The sequence below is a fragment of the Pleurodeles waltl genome, chromosome 8 (assembly GCF_031143425.1).
Source record: "Pleurodeles waltl isolate 20211129_DDA chromosome 8, aPleWal1.hap1.20221129, whole genome shotgun sequence".
Taxonomy (NCBI): Eukaryota; Metazoa; Chordata; class Amphibia; order Caudata; family Salamandridae; genus Pleurodeles; species Pleurodeles waltl.
Window position 1 is genome coordinate 540,307,008 of NC_090447.1, and position 15,307 is coordinate 540,322,314.

At 43.7% G+C, this 15,307-nt stretch overlaps 1 protein-coding gene across 4 annotated transcripts in view; it reads right to left on the reverse strand.

Moving 5' to 3' along the window:
- The window catches only part of PRRG1 (proline rich and Gla domain 1), a 305,648-nt gene that overhangs the window by 187,988 nt on the left and 102,353 nt on the right, over window positions 1-15,307 (reverse strand). For 2 of the 4 annotated variants that reach the window (XM_069204609.1, XM_069204607.1), the window contains one exon: window positions 5,804-5,854. In XM_069204609.1, the coding sequence (XP_069060710.1) occupies window positions 5,804-5,813 (10 nt within the window). In that variant the 5' untranslated portion in view covers window positions 5,814-5,854. Of the gene's footprint in view, window positions 1-5,803; window positions 5,858-15,307 lie in introns of all 4 variants that reach the window. The other 2 variants (XM_069204608.1, XM_069204606.1) reach the window with 1 other exon arrangement.

The following is a 15,307-nucleotide window of genomic DNA, read 5'->3' on the forward strand; positions in this document are numbered from 1 at the left end:
TAGCCACGGTTTCAGACAGCTGAGGATAGTCTGATGTTTTTATATTATGCTCCTCCAGTTGTTATTCATGTACTCAATGTTTTTGGTGAAGAAGTCTGCTGAACACGTGGCAAGTTCATTGTTATACAATTACCTCTAATGATGAAATAAATACCAAATCCACAGATCTTGAATTTTTACTTTGTATACCTCATTAGCACAAGGTTCTTTTGTCTTGCACTTTAACTATTATGCAGTGCACGGATTGATGCCTGTCTCGTGGTTCATGTCAAGCAAGGATGAGCTAGACACTAAAATATTATGAGTCTGTGAGAAAATCTCTTTGTGCTTAGTCACCCCCATCTCTCGCTGACTGGTACTGCAGGTTTTTGAACTTTATGTCCAGTCCTCAGTGTATGTGCTCTCACCACTGAGACTTGCAAATTCGGATATTTAACTTTCCAGTAAGGCCACAGCATGAAAGTTAAAGGTCATCTGTGAACTGAAGCACATATCATACTACCCACTAGGCAGGCAAGGAAAACATAGCCTCAGACTTACACCCACAGCCTGGCTGCTGCAGTTTTTAAACCTGCAGGCAGACCTGTCAAATGTTTTGACAGGATGTAATCCTACTTTCAAATAGTTACACACTTCACCAATATGGTGGCCTTGTAGCCCACAAAGTATGGGTCCTAGTGCTTAAAAGTAAAACAATTAAGATGCTAGGGTTGAAATGTTTCTACAGTGATTAGTGTCCAAAAAAGCTTGCACTAGTTTCCATAAGAAAAAGCACAGTATAATTACAATTATTTTGGTAACTTAACCTTCGATTATACTCCAGAGCCCATGCAACCACTGTTTTCAACATTTATTACAAATCCAGTCCAATTGAGAAATTCAAGTTTTGTTAAATGTACACGAAAAGTAGATTTTTGCCTGCCTGAAGCTCCAGTAGGATCATTAGCATTAGCTTGGCAGCAACTGCCCTCTCCGACAGTGCTTTCCCTTGAAGATGCGTCTCCCAGAACAGAAAAAATGGCTTAGACCTTTTGTCAGGAAGGCATGGAGGCGAGGTATACGACTCATCCTCTCTCAGAAACGGAAGTGGGAGAGGGTTCAGGAACGTTCTTAACATGAAAAGACAAGGATGAGGGCACCTCATTCATGGTTAACTGTAAATTGACACCCAGGGACAATCCTAGGACCAAGTGTACCCAGATACACTCCATTTCAGAGTAAGGGGAAAGCTGTCCCTTAACCAGTTGCGTGTGACTGAGAAGGAAGGGGCTACTGATTGCCCTAGACCAATCTCATTCCCCTAGGCCACCAGCCTCCTCCAAAGGCAGAGGTGATCTGCCAGTTTGATTGTTCCTGAGAATGGTACACTGCGGGATAGTTCACAGTAAGGCAAACAGGATGTGCTGTAACAGGGGAGGAGTCCGCCCCACCCACTGACTAGGGAACAGAAGTGACATCTACCCCAGCTACTTAGAACATATCTGGACCTAAACAGAAGAGCACTGCACCTGCTGTCTGTGACCTGTGAGGTGTCCTGAAGGCCTGGACTTGCTCCTATTTGCATGCAGGACTAAGTTATGGAAAGTGCACTTTGAGGTTTAGTTGGCTGACTTCTTGTGTGGCTACAAGGACACTAAAAAGGTGCCACAGTCCTTTTCCTAGAGTTAACAGTTGACCAGTGGCAAGTAGACCTGACTGGACTGTGCTGCTGACCTCTGCTTTTAAGGGTTCTCGACTCCACTTGCTGTCCCAGAGTTTCTTGGAGCATTAGAATTCACCAAGAGGAGCTACTCCAGGAAGTTGGAAGAAGTTTGGACTACAATATTTTCAACTTCTAGAACTCTTAAGGACCATGACCAGCCATCCAAAGCGACCCAGTCAACTCATTACATTAGCAGGAAAGAACATCAGGTTGGTCCAACTCTGAGCTTTTTTTTTTTCCCAAATGAAAACTAGAGCAGACACTGCCAGCTAAGGATCCTGGCTTAGGTGCCACCTGCCCAGCTGCAGCTTCCAGGCCTGTCCCGCTGAAAGCTTCTGAGTTCCAAAAAAGAGATTACGTCCCAAAGTAGAAATCTTTACGAGACAAAGGCTCAAAAAGTATCCTACTGACAAGAGGACTTAAGTGGGTGATTTTTTTTTTTGCCACTCAGAGCTTTTCCTGCGAAGAACAGCAGCTTTAATGGGATCTCAGACATCAGGTATGCGACTCCCAGTGAAACTTGCCAGACACAGCCTGCTACCTTGCCCTACTGTAGGATTTCTTCTTTCAGTAGGAAGGTAAAACCTATGACCAGGAAGACCTGCATGGTGTATCAGACCTCTGCTTTATCACAGTCAGCTAGGTACCAGTCCACCCCAAACAGTGACTTCTGATTGATGCTTTACTTTTTCTCAACTCTTTCAACCTGAAACTTTAAAAATTCTTATGTTTGGCTTCCCTGATTGGATTGTAATCATTACTGTATTATTGTTTAATTGTTTTTATTAAATGCTCCTTGATTTTTAGACATTGGCCGTGGGTCATTTTGAGCCTAATTGTTTTAGTACTGCTAAATACTTTACACACTTTTGCTAAGTTAAATCTGTCTACTCTGTGCCATAACTACTAGGTTTGAGTCCAAGTTTAAATTATGGAAACTGTGTTTAACCTGACAATATTTTGAACTAACTACTTGGGAAGGACTCGCATCTTCCCCAGCTAATAATCAATTTCCTACATTGTACACACCGTAGCAGACTTGTCCTTGAAGTTTTAAGGTCATAGCTTGCATTCTAGAAAACAGTTTTCACTTCATGAATAATCTATCAGACGACATGACGTTTCCATGTTTTTATATACTGTGTTTAGAATGTTACAGAAAATCTGCTTGTCCATAATTTTAAAAAATAAAGCAAATATCTGCACATATGGCAGAAGCAAAACAAATGCTATATCTCAGTTAGTATGTCAAAGGACAAATCAGCTGGAACAGATTTTAATCAGAAAAGTGGTTGCTGCACCCAAAAAAGCGTTAAGCAATTTCTTTCTCCATTGCCCTTCAACCACTCTCACCAATGGTTATTTCACTTTGTCAGCTGCTTTGTTAAAGGCTTTGAGGATACTGCATTCCAACATGCTTGGAGCTATTAGATACTACTGTAAATATTAGACTGGTTTCTAGCTTGCCAAATAGTTTCCCAACAGCCTGCTTGTACCTTAGAGAAATGGGTTGACCATAGGCACCTTCACCTTCGCTAGGGTTATATAAATCACCAGATGTCAAGACCCACAATTTATAGAAATCCACTGCCTATGGTAATAATAGTCATCTACTGGTAATTATAAGAATCCGCATTTTTATGTGGGCTCCTCAACTTTATTCTTTTTTTATTAAGTGAATTTCTGCGACATTTGGACTTCTGACATTGGGAAGGCACTAAGCTCCTAACATTGCAGGTGTCCTACTCCTAAACACGGCAACTGACTGGCATATTCAAGGTGGAGGTAAGTTCGCACATAATATCACAAGCGCCAATGAAGTAAAGTGTCCCTGTGGGCTGCAGTATGGTCAAGTAAAAATATCGCAAAGATGCTGTCCAGGAAGCTTGACTAAGCCCGGACAGGCTATAAACCTGTTGGGACAAACTCCCACCTCCTTCAGTACATATACTTATATTTACCCCAGCAGAGGTTAGCTCAGGAAAAGGTGTGAAGTGGTCATTAAATACAGTACCTGAGGGAAAATAGTCCATCTAGAACAGCAGCCGAGCTGGTAGCTCTCTATTAGCAGGCCAAGAAAATATCAATAACGCCTCACTCCCAGGGGACACCCTGCCTCATCACGGGAACGTGAAGGTAAGGGTAGAAACAGACAAATGTGCACCTCAAGCGGCATATATATTAAACACCAATGGTTCACTAGGGAATAATTCAAGGTATCAGTTGCCCATAAATCAAATGTGTTACATTGGTCTTTCTTGTTTAAAGAAAAGTGAATCCTCTTAAGACATTAAGGAGACATGCACATACAGGTGAGTTAAAAGACCAAACACTAATGAGGAGACAAATAAATTGTATGTGTTCTTCGAGCCTAGTAAAAGAGCTCCTTGTCTAACGGCCCCTGGTGTCGATTGTGTTTCAATCCTATCATAATTGCTGGATAACAACCAGGGCAGTTTGGAGCATGGACAAGCAATACTGTGATATTGCAGGACGCCTGCACCCAGTGTCTGCATTTGCTGTCAGCAAGCAGACCTAAACAGTCAAATGGCCACCACTTTCTATACACTTCCGCGGTTAGTTGGAGAATACTGTTGAGCTACATAAAAAAGTATTTGGCATTGTGGAGCCCTGCTGGAGAATGTCAAGCTCTATAAAAGTGACTCGGGTGCAAAGTGTGCAAAGCGACTAGAAGGCATCGCCGGCTACCCATATAATGTTTATTTAATTCAGAGCTTTTGGTACCAAAACTCAAGGCCACTGTGGGACCCCGAATTTAATGTACCTAGCCACGTGGAGTTCATCTCAGCCACAGTGTTCTGCCTTGCCCAGCCACATGAAAGTAAACCTATTAACTGTGAGAAAGTGCTAGGCTCTGGCCAGCATGCGCTCCATTGCAGTCAGCTTGAAAAAGATGCGGAAGACCAGGTAAACTATGCCACAGACCAACACTGAAATATGCTTCACCAGCTGTTTTCTATGGACTCAATCAGATTTTGATTCCATTAAAAAAATAAACTCCTGATCTTTACCTATTTCTGTTATCTTGTCATCACGTCAGTTCGAATCATGAAATTGCATTCCATTTTACCAGTCACGGCGCGCACGACGGTGAAAGGGTGAGGCGGGGCTGCGCATGTGCTTAGCTGGGCCGCCGCAAGAACCAAGCTGCTTCTCACCTCTTCCTGCAGGCACCGGCTCCCAGCCTGCCCTCCGCCAATCCTGACGCTGCTCAGAGCAGTTTCAGGATTGGCTGGGAGTGCCCATGCTCCCAGGCAGACTGGGAGCATGTGCAGGCTGCCCAGCAACCGTGTTGCTGGGCTGGACAGAGCCCTGTGCGCATGTGTGTTTGACCCGCCCGAGACAGCCGGCCAAACATACAGGCGCTCTGAGGGGGGAGTGCTGAGCACTCCCCTTCATTGCTAGTCACCCCCATACCCCGCCCCTCTTTGCCAAAAACGACAATAAAGTTTATTATCATTTTTGTAGAAATGTTTTGCAGCTGCCGCTGCTGGTGAAGAGATGGGAAGGAGAGGGGGGGCCGGGGGACGACACTCCTCCGCCCTTATGGATGAGCTACCACTGCATTTTACTAAGTTTGGTAAACTATCCTATTTTAGTTTCGTTTTGGTGTTGCTAAATACTTTATATACATTTTCTCTGAAGGAGACCTTTTGTTTTGAGCCACGTGCCACATTCTTAATTAAAATCTGTTTTTCTTCCAGGAACTCTACAGCTAAATTTTGAGGGAGCTCATCCATGGACCTCATTTAGTCAACAATCTGAATCTCTCAGACTGAACAGATGAATTAAGCTTCAATTCCTACAAACCTTTAATTTGTCACTGGCAGTAGATGCAACGCAATCGCAAAACCCTACATGAGTGCTGAAACATAACAAGCTTGGAGCATCTACTTACTCTTATCGGTGTCAAGCTGCAGAATTATTTGTTAACATAACTATGTTGTATTAATACAGTTTGACGTTACCTTTGCAGTTTTTAGATAAAAACTTTATGTGTATGCAATCGTTTACATATAAGGTTTTATGAATCAGTACTAAGCGGCAGAGAACTAAAAGAGAAAAAGGAAAATTACTTACCACTGCCCATGGCTTTCTAAATCCCAGCCAGGACGCTGGACAACGGAAAGCCTGCTAACACAAACGGAAAGCAAATATTTCAGATCAATCAGCAATGTCAAAACATTTTGACAATCTTGCAATTGAAGTAGATGATTTTAAATAGAATACAAAAAATCAGTAAATAGTAATCTAACAAAGCACTATAAATAACGCTTGGCATTTAGTGAGCACCAAATACATGCTTGTTTATATTCCTTTTTATATTTACTCACATTATGAACAAATAATAAAATATGCTTACGTATGAAACTATGTCACAAGACTGACTGGTAACAGCAAAAAAAAAAAAGGAAAGAAAGAAAGAAAGAAAGAAAGAAAAAATGAATGGGTAGGAATTTCTAAGCCATAAGAAGATAGCACAGATTATACCAAACTAAAGGAGAAAGTCTGTAAATGGAGGTCAAGAAGAAAATACCAACAGCAGAGGTCACAAAACTGTAATCAACGTGCCCCTTCACCAAGGGGTGTCTTAAATTACTATTATGAGTCTCTACTGGTTATTGCATTGTGAAGTCGCTCAGTAGGCCAGTGGAAAGCATGGACAAGGGAACAGAGCGCACCTAACTGCATAGGTTAAGTTTTAGTTGCTCGTGAAATATCCGGTCTCTGTGGAGAAGATAATAACCTGTGATCAACGGGGCTCTTAAAACTTCAATTTTTGGAAGGAACCAGTCTCACAGAAGCATAGGGTTTAAGCCCATAAGAAGCGGCATCTGCTGCTCTGATGTTTGTCTATTCCAGTAAAAGCGCCCCATCGCTGTGGTCTGCAGAAAAGCTACTACATCACATAAATCATATTGCTTTTCAGTATTGTTGGCAGATGAAGCACTAAACTCTGCAGCAAGCGGAATCTCTTTTTTTTTTTTTTTAGGTGAAGCAATACGCTCTTTCATCAATTAATCAATTAGCACAATTGTCTTTAACTGCAATATTAAGCAGCATGCAATATTTCTCTGTAATTTGTTGAAAGGTTAAGATTTTAGTTAGGATGGTTGATGCTGTGATTCTTAAACTTCAAAACGTACCAGCATGCCTTTGCCCACAACTCAATGAACAATTTGAGGATAGCCACCAGCAATTCCTTCAATGTCTCACTCTCGCTAGTAGAACCATGACTCACAAACATCTTGCCAAGAGAGTCCTCCCTGGATACTGGAACACCAAGAAACCAAGGTAATAAGAAAAATCTTTACAAAAGATGATGGAACTCATCAAAAATACAACTGACCCATACACAACAAGTACAACACTACTCAATGCTTAATCATCTTCGCTTATTTAAAATGTACACAATTACCACAGGCTAGGTGACACCATTATGTTCTCATACTTACCATACACAATGTATTACTCACAAACTGTCCCCTCCCCCAAAGTCCAGAAAGGAACTCTCACACCCACTAAATAACTTCCCCCCTCGACACACTCACTTTGGGCAGTACTAATGTAGCTACCAATGCACCAGACATAACGATCATTGCCATCCTGTTAAGCAATAGGAACCACATGCTTAAAGGACACAGACAATCATTAACTACACAATTTCAGAACTATCAGCTCAAAGACTGGACCCTGACTAAACTCTTAACCGAAGAAACACAAGTCACTATTAGAAGCACATCATATGTGCTGATAAACCTTTTCACTACGAAGAACAACTGCCAAAGTCATCAAGTCAGATATTTACGAGGCAAGAAACAAATGTAAAGGAAGCGTCAAAGCAGTAAACCCCCTACCAGGACCACTCCTAACTCAAATTTAAATATCAACCATCAATACTATTTGTTTAAATAACCAGTGGAATATGAAATGACACTAAATCCAATACCACACTCCACCGCTTCACCACGTGTGCCTTATCAGTTCATACCCAAATAGCCCCTATACAAACCTCACGCTGACAGCCATCTCTCAATACACCATGTCCTAATTTGATGAGGATAGCCTTCACTCTTCCTATCTGAAAATGCTCTCCAATTAAGTATTTATTCAGATTCTTTCATAGCAACCACTCGACTCGACAAAGGTGTTCGCCCAACCTCTAACATCGGAAGGATTACTCCACTTAATGGTTTTTTTTTTTTGGTTTTTTTTTAAAACAACTTGACCCAGACCAGCATAACATTAGGACCAGAACGTATTTTGTTTTGCTAAGAAAAATCCCTTTAAGGTTAGTCACCATTGGCACTACAGGACAACACTGACAGCCACAACCATTCTCAGCCCATCAATCACATTTCAGATCACACTTTAGTAGCTGAGCTGAGGCTCACAATGGTGGACTGGTTTCAGAGGTAATGGTGCCACACATACTTCTTGATGAATGTGTGATTAAAGGAGGCGCCCCTTACTACTGACCAGTTGACTTAAACAACAACGCTAAGCTGGGGATTGTATGCAAAACCTTACAGATACATATAAGAGCATTATGCCTTGTCATGTGCATTGAATGAATGTTGCACTTAGAGAGTGAGTCAGAAAGCCCTATAGAGGCTTAAATATTGGTCGAAACATGTAGACAGGAAGCAGTGGATAGAGTAACTATTGTAGCTCACCAACATAGCCACAGACAATTTTTAATCATATTCAGGGTACCCACTTAAAAGATATTCTGAGGGTATAGCCAGAGATATTGTTTGTTTCTATCTGAATCCCTACTGTAGTCCAGGAACAATTGAACCAGATCTCCCAAATCGTTGAGTCCGTCATTGTAGGAGGCTGACCTGGCTTGTAGTGGGTACCAAGGGCTACTTACACTCTGTACCAGGTCCAGTTATCCCTTATTAGTGTAGAAGAGGTGTTTCTAGCAGCTTAGGCTGATAGAAGGTAGCTATAGCAGAGCAGCTTGGGCTGAACTAGGAGACATGCAAAGCTCCTACTATACCACTGGTGTCATATGCACAATATCATAAGAAAACACAATACACAGATATACTAAAAATAAAGGTACTTTATTTTAATGACAATATGCCCAAAGTATCTCAGTGAGTACCCTCAGTATGTGAATGCCAAATATACACAAGATATATGTACACAATACCAAAAATAGGCAGTAATAGCCAAAGGAAGTAATGTAAGCAATGTAAAGTTACAGTAGATTGCAATAGGAGCACATAGGTATAGGGGCAACACAAACCATATACTCCAAAAGTGGAATGCAAACCACGAATGGACCCACAAACCTATGTGAGCTTGTAGAGGGTCGCTGGGACTGTAAGAAAACAGTGAGGGTTAGAAAAATAGCCCACCCCAAGACCCTGAAAAGTAGGTGTAAAGTGCACCTATAACCCCCAGAGAGCACAGAAGTTGTGATAGGGGATTTCTGAAAGGAAGACCAACACCAGCAAAGCAACAACCGTAGATTTCCGGACCTGAGTACCTGTGAAACAAGGAGACCAAGTCCAGGAGTTGCGACAATGTCAAGTGGGCAGATGCCCAGGAAATGCCAGCTGAGGGTGCAAAGAAGCTGCCACCGGATGGTAGAAGCTGTGGATTCTGCAAGAACGAAGAGGGCTAGAAACTTCCCCTTTGGAGGATGGATGTCCCACGTCGTGAAGAAGCTTGCAGAGGTGTTCCCACGCAGAAAGACCGCAAACAAGCTTTACTAGCTGCAAGGGTCGCGGTTAGGGTTTTTGGATGCTGCTGTGGCCCAGGAGGGACCAGGATGTCGCCACTTGGATGAGGAGACAGAGGGGGCACCCAGCAAGTCAGGGAGCCCTCACAGAAGCAGGCAGCACCCGCAGAAGTACCGGAACAGGCACTTGGAAGAGGAGTGAACCGGAGTCCACCCAAAGTCAGTAAAGGGAGTCCCACGACGCCGGAGGACAACTCAGAAGGTTGTGCACTGCAGGTTAGAGTGTCGGGGACCAAGGCTTGGCTGTGCACAAAGGAAATCCTGGAAGAGTGCACAGGAGCCGTAGCAGCTACAAATCACGCGGTACCCAGCAATGCAGTCTAGCGTCGGGAGGTAAGGACTTACCTCCACCAAACTTGGACTGAAGAGTCACTGGACTGTGGGAGTCACTTGGACAGAGTTGCTGAGTTCCAGGGACCACGCTCGTCGTGCTAAGAGGGGACCCAGAGGACCGGTGATGCAGTCTTTGGTTGCCTGTGGTTGCAGGGGGAAGATTCAGTCGACCCACAGGAGATTTCTTCAGAGCTCCTGGTGCAAGAAGGAGGCAGGCTACACCCAGAGCATGCACCACCAGGAAACAGGCGAGAAAGCCAGAAGGATGAAGCGATACAAGGTTGCAGTAGTCGTCTTTGCTACTTTGTTGCGGTTTTGCAGGCGTCCTGAGCAGTCAGCGGTCGATCCTTTGGCAGAAGGTGAAGAGAGAAGTGCAGAGGAACTCTGGTGAGCTCTTGCATTCGGTATCTGAAGAATTCCCCAAAGCAGAGACCCTAAATAGCCAGAAAAGGAGGTTTGGATACCTAGGAAGGAGGATAGACTAGTAACACAGATAAGAGCCTATCAGAAGGAGACTCTGATGTCACCTGCTGGCCCTGGCCACTCAGAGCAGTCCAGTGTGCCAGCACACCTCTAAATCCAAGATGGCAGAGGTCTGGGGCACGCTGGAGGAGCTCTGGGCACCTCCCCTGGGAGGTGCAGGTCAGGGGAGTTTTCACTCCCCTTTCCTTTGTCCAGTTTCACGCCAGAGCAGGGCTGGGGGATCCCTGAACCGGTGTAGACCGGCTTATGCAGAGATAGGCACCATCTGTGCCCATCAAAGCATTTCCAGAGGCTGGGGGAGGCTACTCCTCCCCAGCCCTGACACCTTTTTCCAAAGGGAGAGGGTGTAACACCCTCTCTCTGAGGAAGTCCTTTGTTCTGCCTTCCTGGGCCAGGCCTGGCTGGACCCCAGGAGGGCAGAAACCTGTCTGAGGGGTTGGTAGCAGCAGCAGCTGCAGTGAAACCCCGGGAAAGGCAGTTTGGCAGTACCCGGGTCTGTGCTAGAGACTCGGGGGATCAATTCCATGATCTTAGACATGTTACATGGCCATGTTCGGAGTTACCCTTGTGATGCTATACATAGGTAGTGACCTATGTATAATGCACGCGTGAAATGGTGTCCCCGCACTCACAAAGTCTGAGGAATTTGCCCTGAACGATGTGGGGGCACCTTGGCTAGTGCCAGGGTGCCCACACACTAAGTAACTTTGCACCCAACATTCACCAGGTGAAGGTTAGACATGTAGGTGACTTATAAGTTACTTAAGTGCAGTGGTAAATGGCCGTGAAATAACGTGGACGTTATTTCACTCAGGCTGCAGTGGCAGGCCTGTGTAAGAATTGTCAGAGCTCCCTATGGGTGGCAAAAGAAATGCTGCAACCCATAGGGATCTCCTGGAACCCCAATACCCTGGGTACCTCAGTACCATATACTAGGGAATTATAAGGGTGTTCCAGTATGCCAATGTGAATTGGTGAAATTGGTCACTAGCCTGTTAGTGACAAATTTGGAAAGCAGAGAGAGCATAACCACTGAGGTTCTGGTTAGCAGAGCCTCAGTGAGACAGTTAGTCATCACACAGGGAACACATACAGGGCACACTTATGAGCACTGGGGCCCTGGCTGGCAGGGTCCCAGTGACACATACACTAAAACAACATATATACAGTGAAATATGGGGGTAACATACCAGGCAAGATGGTACTTTCCTACAGTCATGGTGGTACTTACCTATCCTGATGTGGCTAGGTAGTAGATTATGAACCATGCAACGAGCATATGTGGGTAAGGAGACCTGACTATTTCTCTTCAAGAGCTGTTAGGACTAGTATAGGGAGGCTGGGACAACCATAGGGGTTTCTTTGGATTCTGCATTACAAAACAAAAAAAAGAAAATAACAGACATTGCCATAGACTGGCATTTAAAGGAGCTACTCTGCGTGAGGATGTGCTCTTTGTGGAAATGGCAGAACGCTGTCATACACAGCAATGGCTGGAGGGAGCTGCCCCACTGCCCAATGCTGTATGATACAGTGGGCAGAAGGCAACTGACAGAATAAAACACAAATTGATGAAGACAGTTGGATGAACGCCCTTGTAGGCATACACATTATATATATAATTTTGGCACAGCCTTGGCTAACACCAGACCTAAAACACAGACTGCTGGTTCCCACCTCTGCTGCTTTGCATGGATTAGTCAGTGCCTTCCAGAATCTTATGTTCGTTCAACTTTAGACTCCTTAGCTAACAAAGCAGAACAAAAACATCACTTTAAACTAATGTGGAGTGAGCAATCATCTTGGAGTCAAATGTAGGTGATAAAAGCTGACAAACAAGCACTGGCAAAGCCAATACTTCTCCTATTCATAACTCTAGTGCCAAGCAGCTGGATTTGCCTATGTTTATATGTGAAGTATTATTTATAAAACGTAAAATATATGTTTTCAAAATAATGGAGGAAAAGCAAAATATCTTGTGGAATTTCAAAACTGTACACTGAACCCAATGTTTATCTTTAAAAATGGCCTGGTGTATCTTTCAAATTATGTTCACTCAAGAACCTTTGAACAGAGTTTTAAAAAGGAGTGTCTGAATGTAATAGATAATGCTTGCCAGTGAATTAGACCATTTTGATCCTCTATAGCAGCCCAGGAATCAGAATATTGGGTATCAAGGGACAGTATCATGCTAAGTACACCTTCTACCACACACAGCAGCGGAGGGAGTTGAGCAGGTGCCTCCTCCCTCTGCACCATAAAACACTGTGTGCCAAAGCTTGTGATGTCATGCAATATGTGGAATACAGGAGATAAAATAGAAAAACATTTAAGTCAGATCCCAGCAGTCACAACCCCGCAAAAATATCCCTGGTGCAGTGCTTTTACAGACAAGCTGGGAAGGGTGGGGAGAGAAACAGTGCAGGGGGGGGTATGTGAGGGGCTGAAGCAGCACGAGGTAGCTGCAAAAAACATCCACCTTCATGGGTTGATGAATGGAAAAAAAGAAGTTCCCTAAAATGAGCAGTGGAAGGATATAAGGTCAGTCAATCAAAAGGACCGCAAAGAGGCTATGCTACATGCAAGGGATAAACACAAGAGGAAGGCAAACCACCATATAAGAACCAAGCAAATGAGAGTGACAATAAAGCTGACCAATGGTAAGTAATGCGTGGGCTGTAAGCCCAATGCACGTTTTCAATAGGTCTTTCGCAACCAGGTGGGAGAGGCGAAATAATTAATCATTAATTAAAAACATGACAAAACACTTTCACCATCTGCTTTTGCTCCTCGCTGCAGCATGATGAAACATCCTTCCTGCGTTCTCCTTCGGAGAGGAGGCAAACATCAAGAGAGCTCAGCTTCCTGGCCAGCCGCCTGTCTCACACAGGATGTCAGCTGTCAGGAGAACAGTCTGACAGAGAGCGGGCTTTGTATGAATCACAGGCTCGGATTTATCCGCGCTCCGTTCATTGTATGTAGCCCTTAAAGGGACACGCATGCAAACCTGAGTCAGGTATGAAAAACCGAGCACCATTTACTCAAACATTCATTTGAATAATTTGCATAGCACCTACTCCGAGGCTTCAGTCCATACCCTGTCACTGCAGAACAACGAATGCCTAAAAATAGACCTGCTTTCACAGATCGATTTTTAAGAGTGCTTCCTTAAAGAAGCTGCAACTCAAAGCAAATATATTTTCTACTTAATGGTTTAAAGGGCACTGCGTCAAGGCTGCCGCAGGCTGTACACTCTTTCAAGCAGATTTGGCCTAACTCAATTCCTGGCAGCTGTTATCAGACAAATATCAATGTTTTTAACACTAAGAGGGACTTGAAAATCGTTCAGTATCTGGCTGGGAACTTGAGGGCCACATCTTAGTGCGGATGATGAGAAGGTGGTGATGGGAACAACCATATTTGTTCCAGAATCTCGTGTGAAGGGAAGTGAGGGCACTGTTAATATTCTGAAAATGACATGAATACTATTAACTGTTACTTTTCTTGTAGGAAGGATCCGCACCAATTAAAGGAAAAAAAAAAAAAAAAAGGGTTTTTTCCCCTAATGACAATGTTGCTTTTGTTTTGATAGATGGGATTGTCCAACTGGTCTTGTGAACATTATACATAAGCTATGTGTCAATTATTAAGAGGACCAAATAACATTAAAAAAAAAAAAACTTACTGCAGCATTCAAACCACAATACGTTAGATAATCAAAATAGCAATGACAATTCTCCGACAAACACCATCTACATTGAGTCAGGATTGCAATGGTCTCACTGAGGTACTCTGGTGCACCTTGGGTTCTAGGGAGACCGGCCGGGATGTGTGACATGGTTTGCTGTTAACAACACAATGTCATGGGTATTCGATCTCGGTATATATAGCATGGGTCATGTGCTGATCGGTAAGTCAGCAGTAGATTTTAGAACGCTGTAAATTTAACAGTCAATTCATAACACGTGTATGTGCTTACATTTTATATACCCCAATAAACACAATAAAGACTTATGAAAAAATGAAGGATTTGATTAACTTTAAAGATTTATGTGGTTGATGTTGTTTGTTGTGGTGTAAATAAGGGCTCGGCGGGGGGGGGGGCAGAAAAACATAGCAAAGTACAGCATATTCAAATTATAAAGTTCAAACTTCTCACTGAAAAAATGACACCCTGATCTTTTACTTTGTATACATTTGAGACAGGCATCCACGTTACCCGACGACTCAAATTTGTGACCCCACTGCTTATGGACATTTGCCACTGATTTCTTCATTCTGCAGTGTATTCTGTATCAACACCAGGGAAATCTCAGGCATGGAGAGGAAGAATACCCGCGAACAGGCCAGGCCATGCTCAGATTAGGAACTCTGTTAAGGAGTCTCCAGTCGTGGTGGGAAGTGAATTTAGGCATTGACTTTATACAGCCATGGGAGAGGAGGAAACGGATATTTAAGCCGCCATGTCAGTCAGTACAGAGGACCCTTCCCCTCTGCGCATCCTGGGAGATTAGGAAGAGCCTTCCAAGTACAGAACCTGGGGACTGGCTCGACATTTAGAGCGTCCTTTAAAAACGGTTTGGTATGGTGAGCACCATGAACTGATATCATAATGCTGCATGTGATCAGTTGGAATGTTTTAACTTATATTTTTCTACCTCTGGGTCTTATGTTGAACCACTTGCACATTTAGGGCCAGGACAAGGCATAAGGCATTATAGGAGACTCTGCAGAAGACCAATCCGTGCAGACCAGGAAATCGGCACTGGAGGTCACCCAGTTTGGAGTCAAAATTTCCAGCCTAAAAGGAGTATTCTTGTCATTTGTGTATTCTGTGTAGGAGGGCACGTGTTTGCAGACAGAGATCCCACCCCTTTTATTGTTCAGCCTGAAATAGAGATGGTTAGAGGCCTGTTAAGACTAAGTCTCCGGACTCCTGTACAACCTGTCCAAAGAAGTCACTAACTTGAGAGGATGTTTCGAAGAGAGGAGAGGAGTGGAGCAGTCCGCCT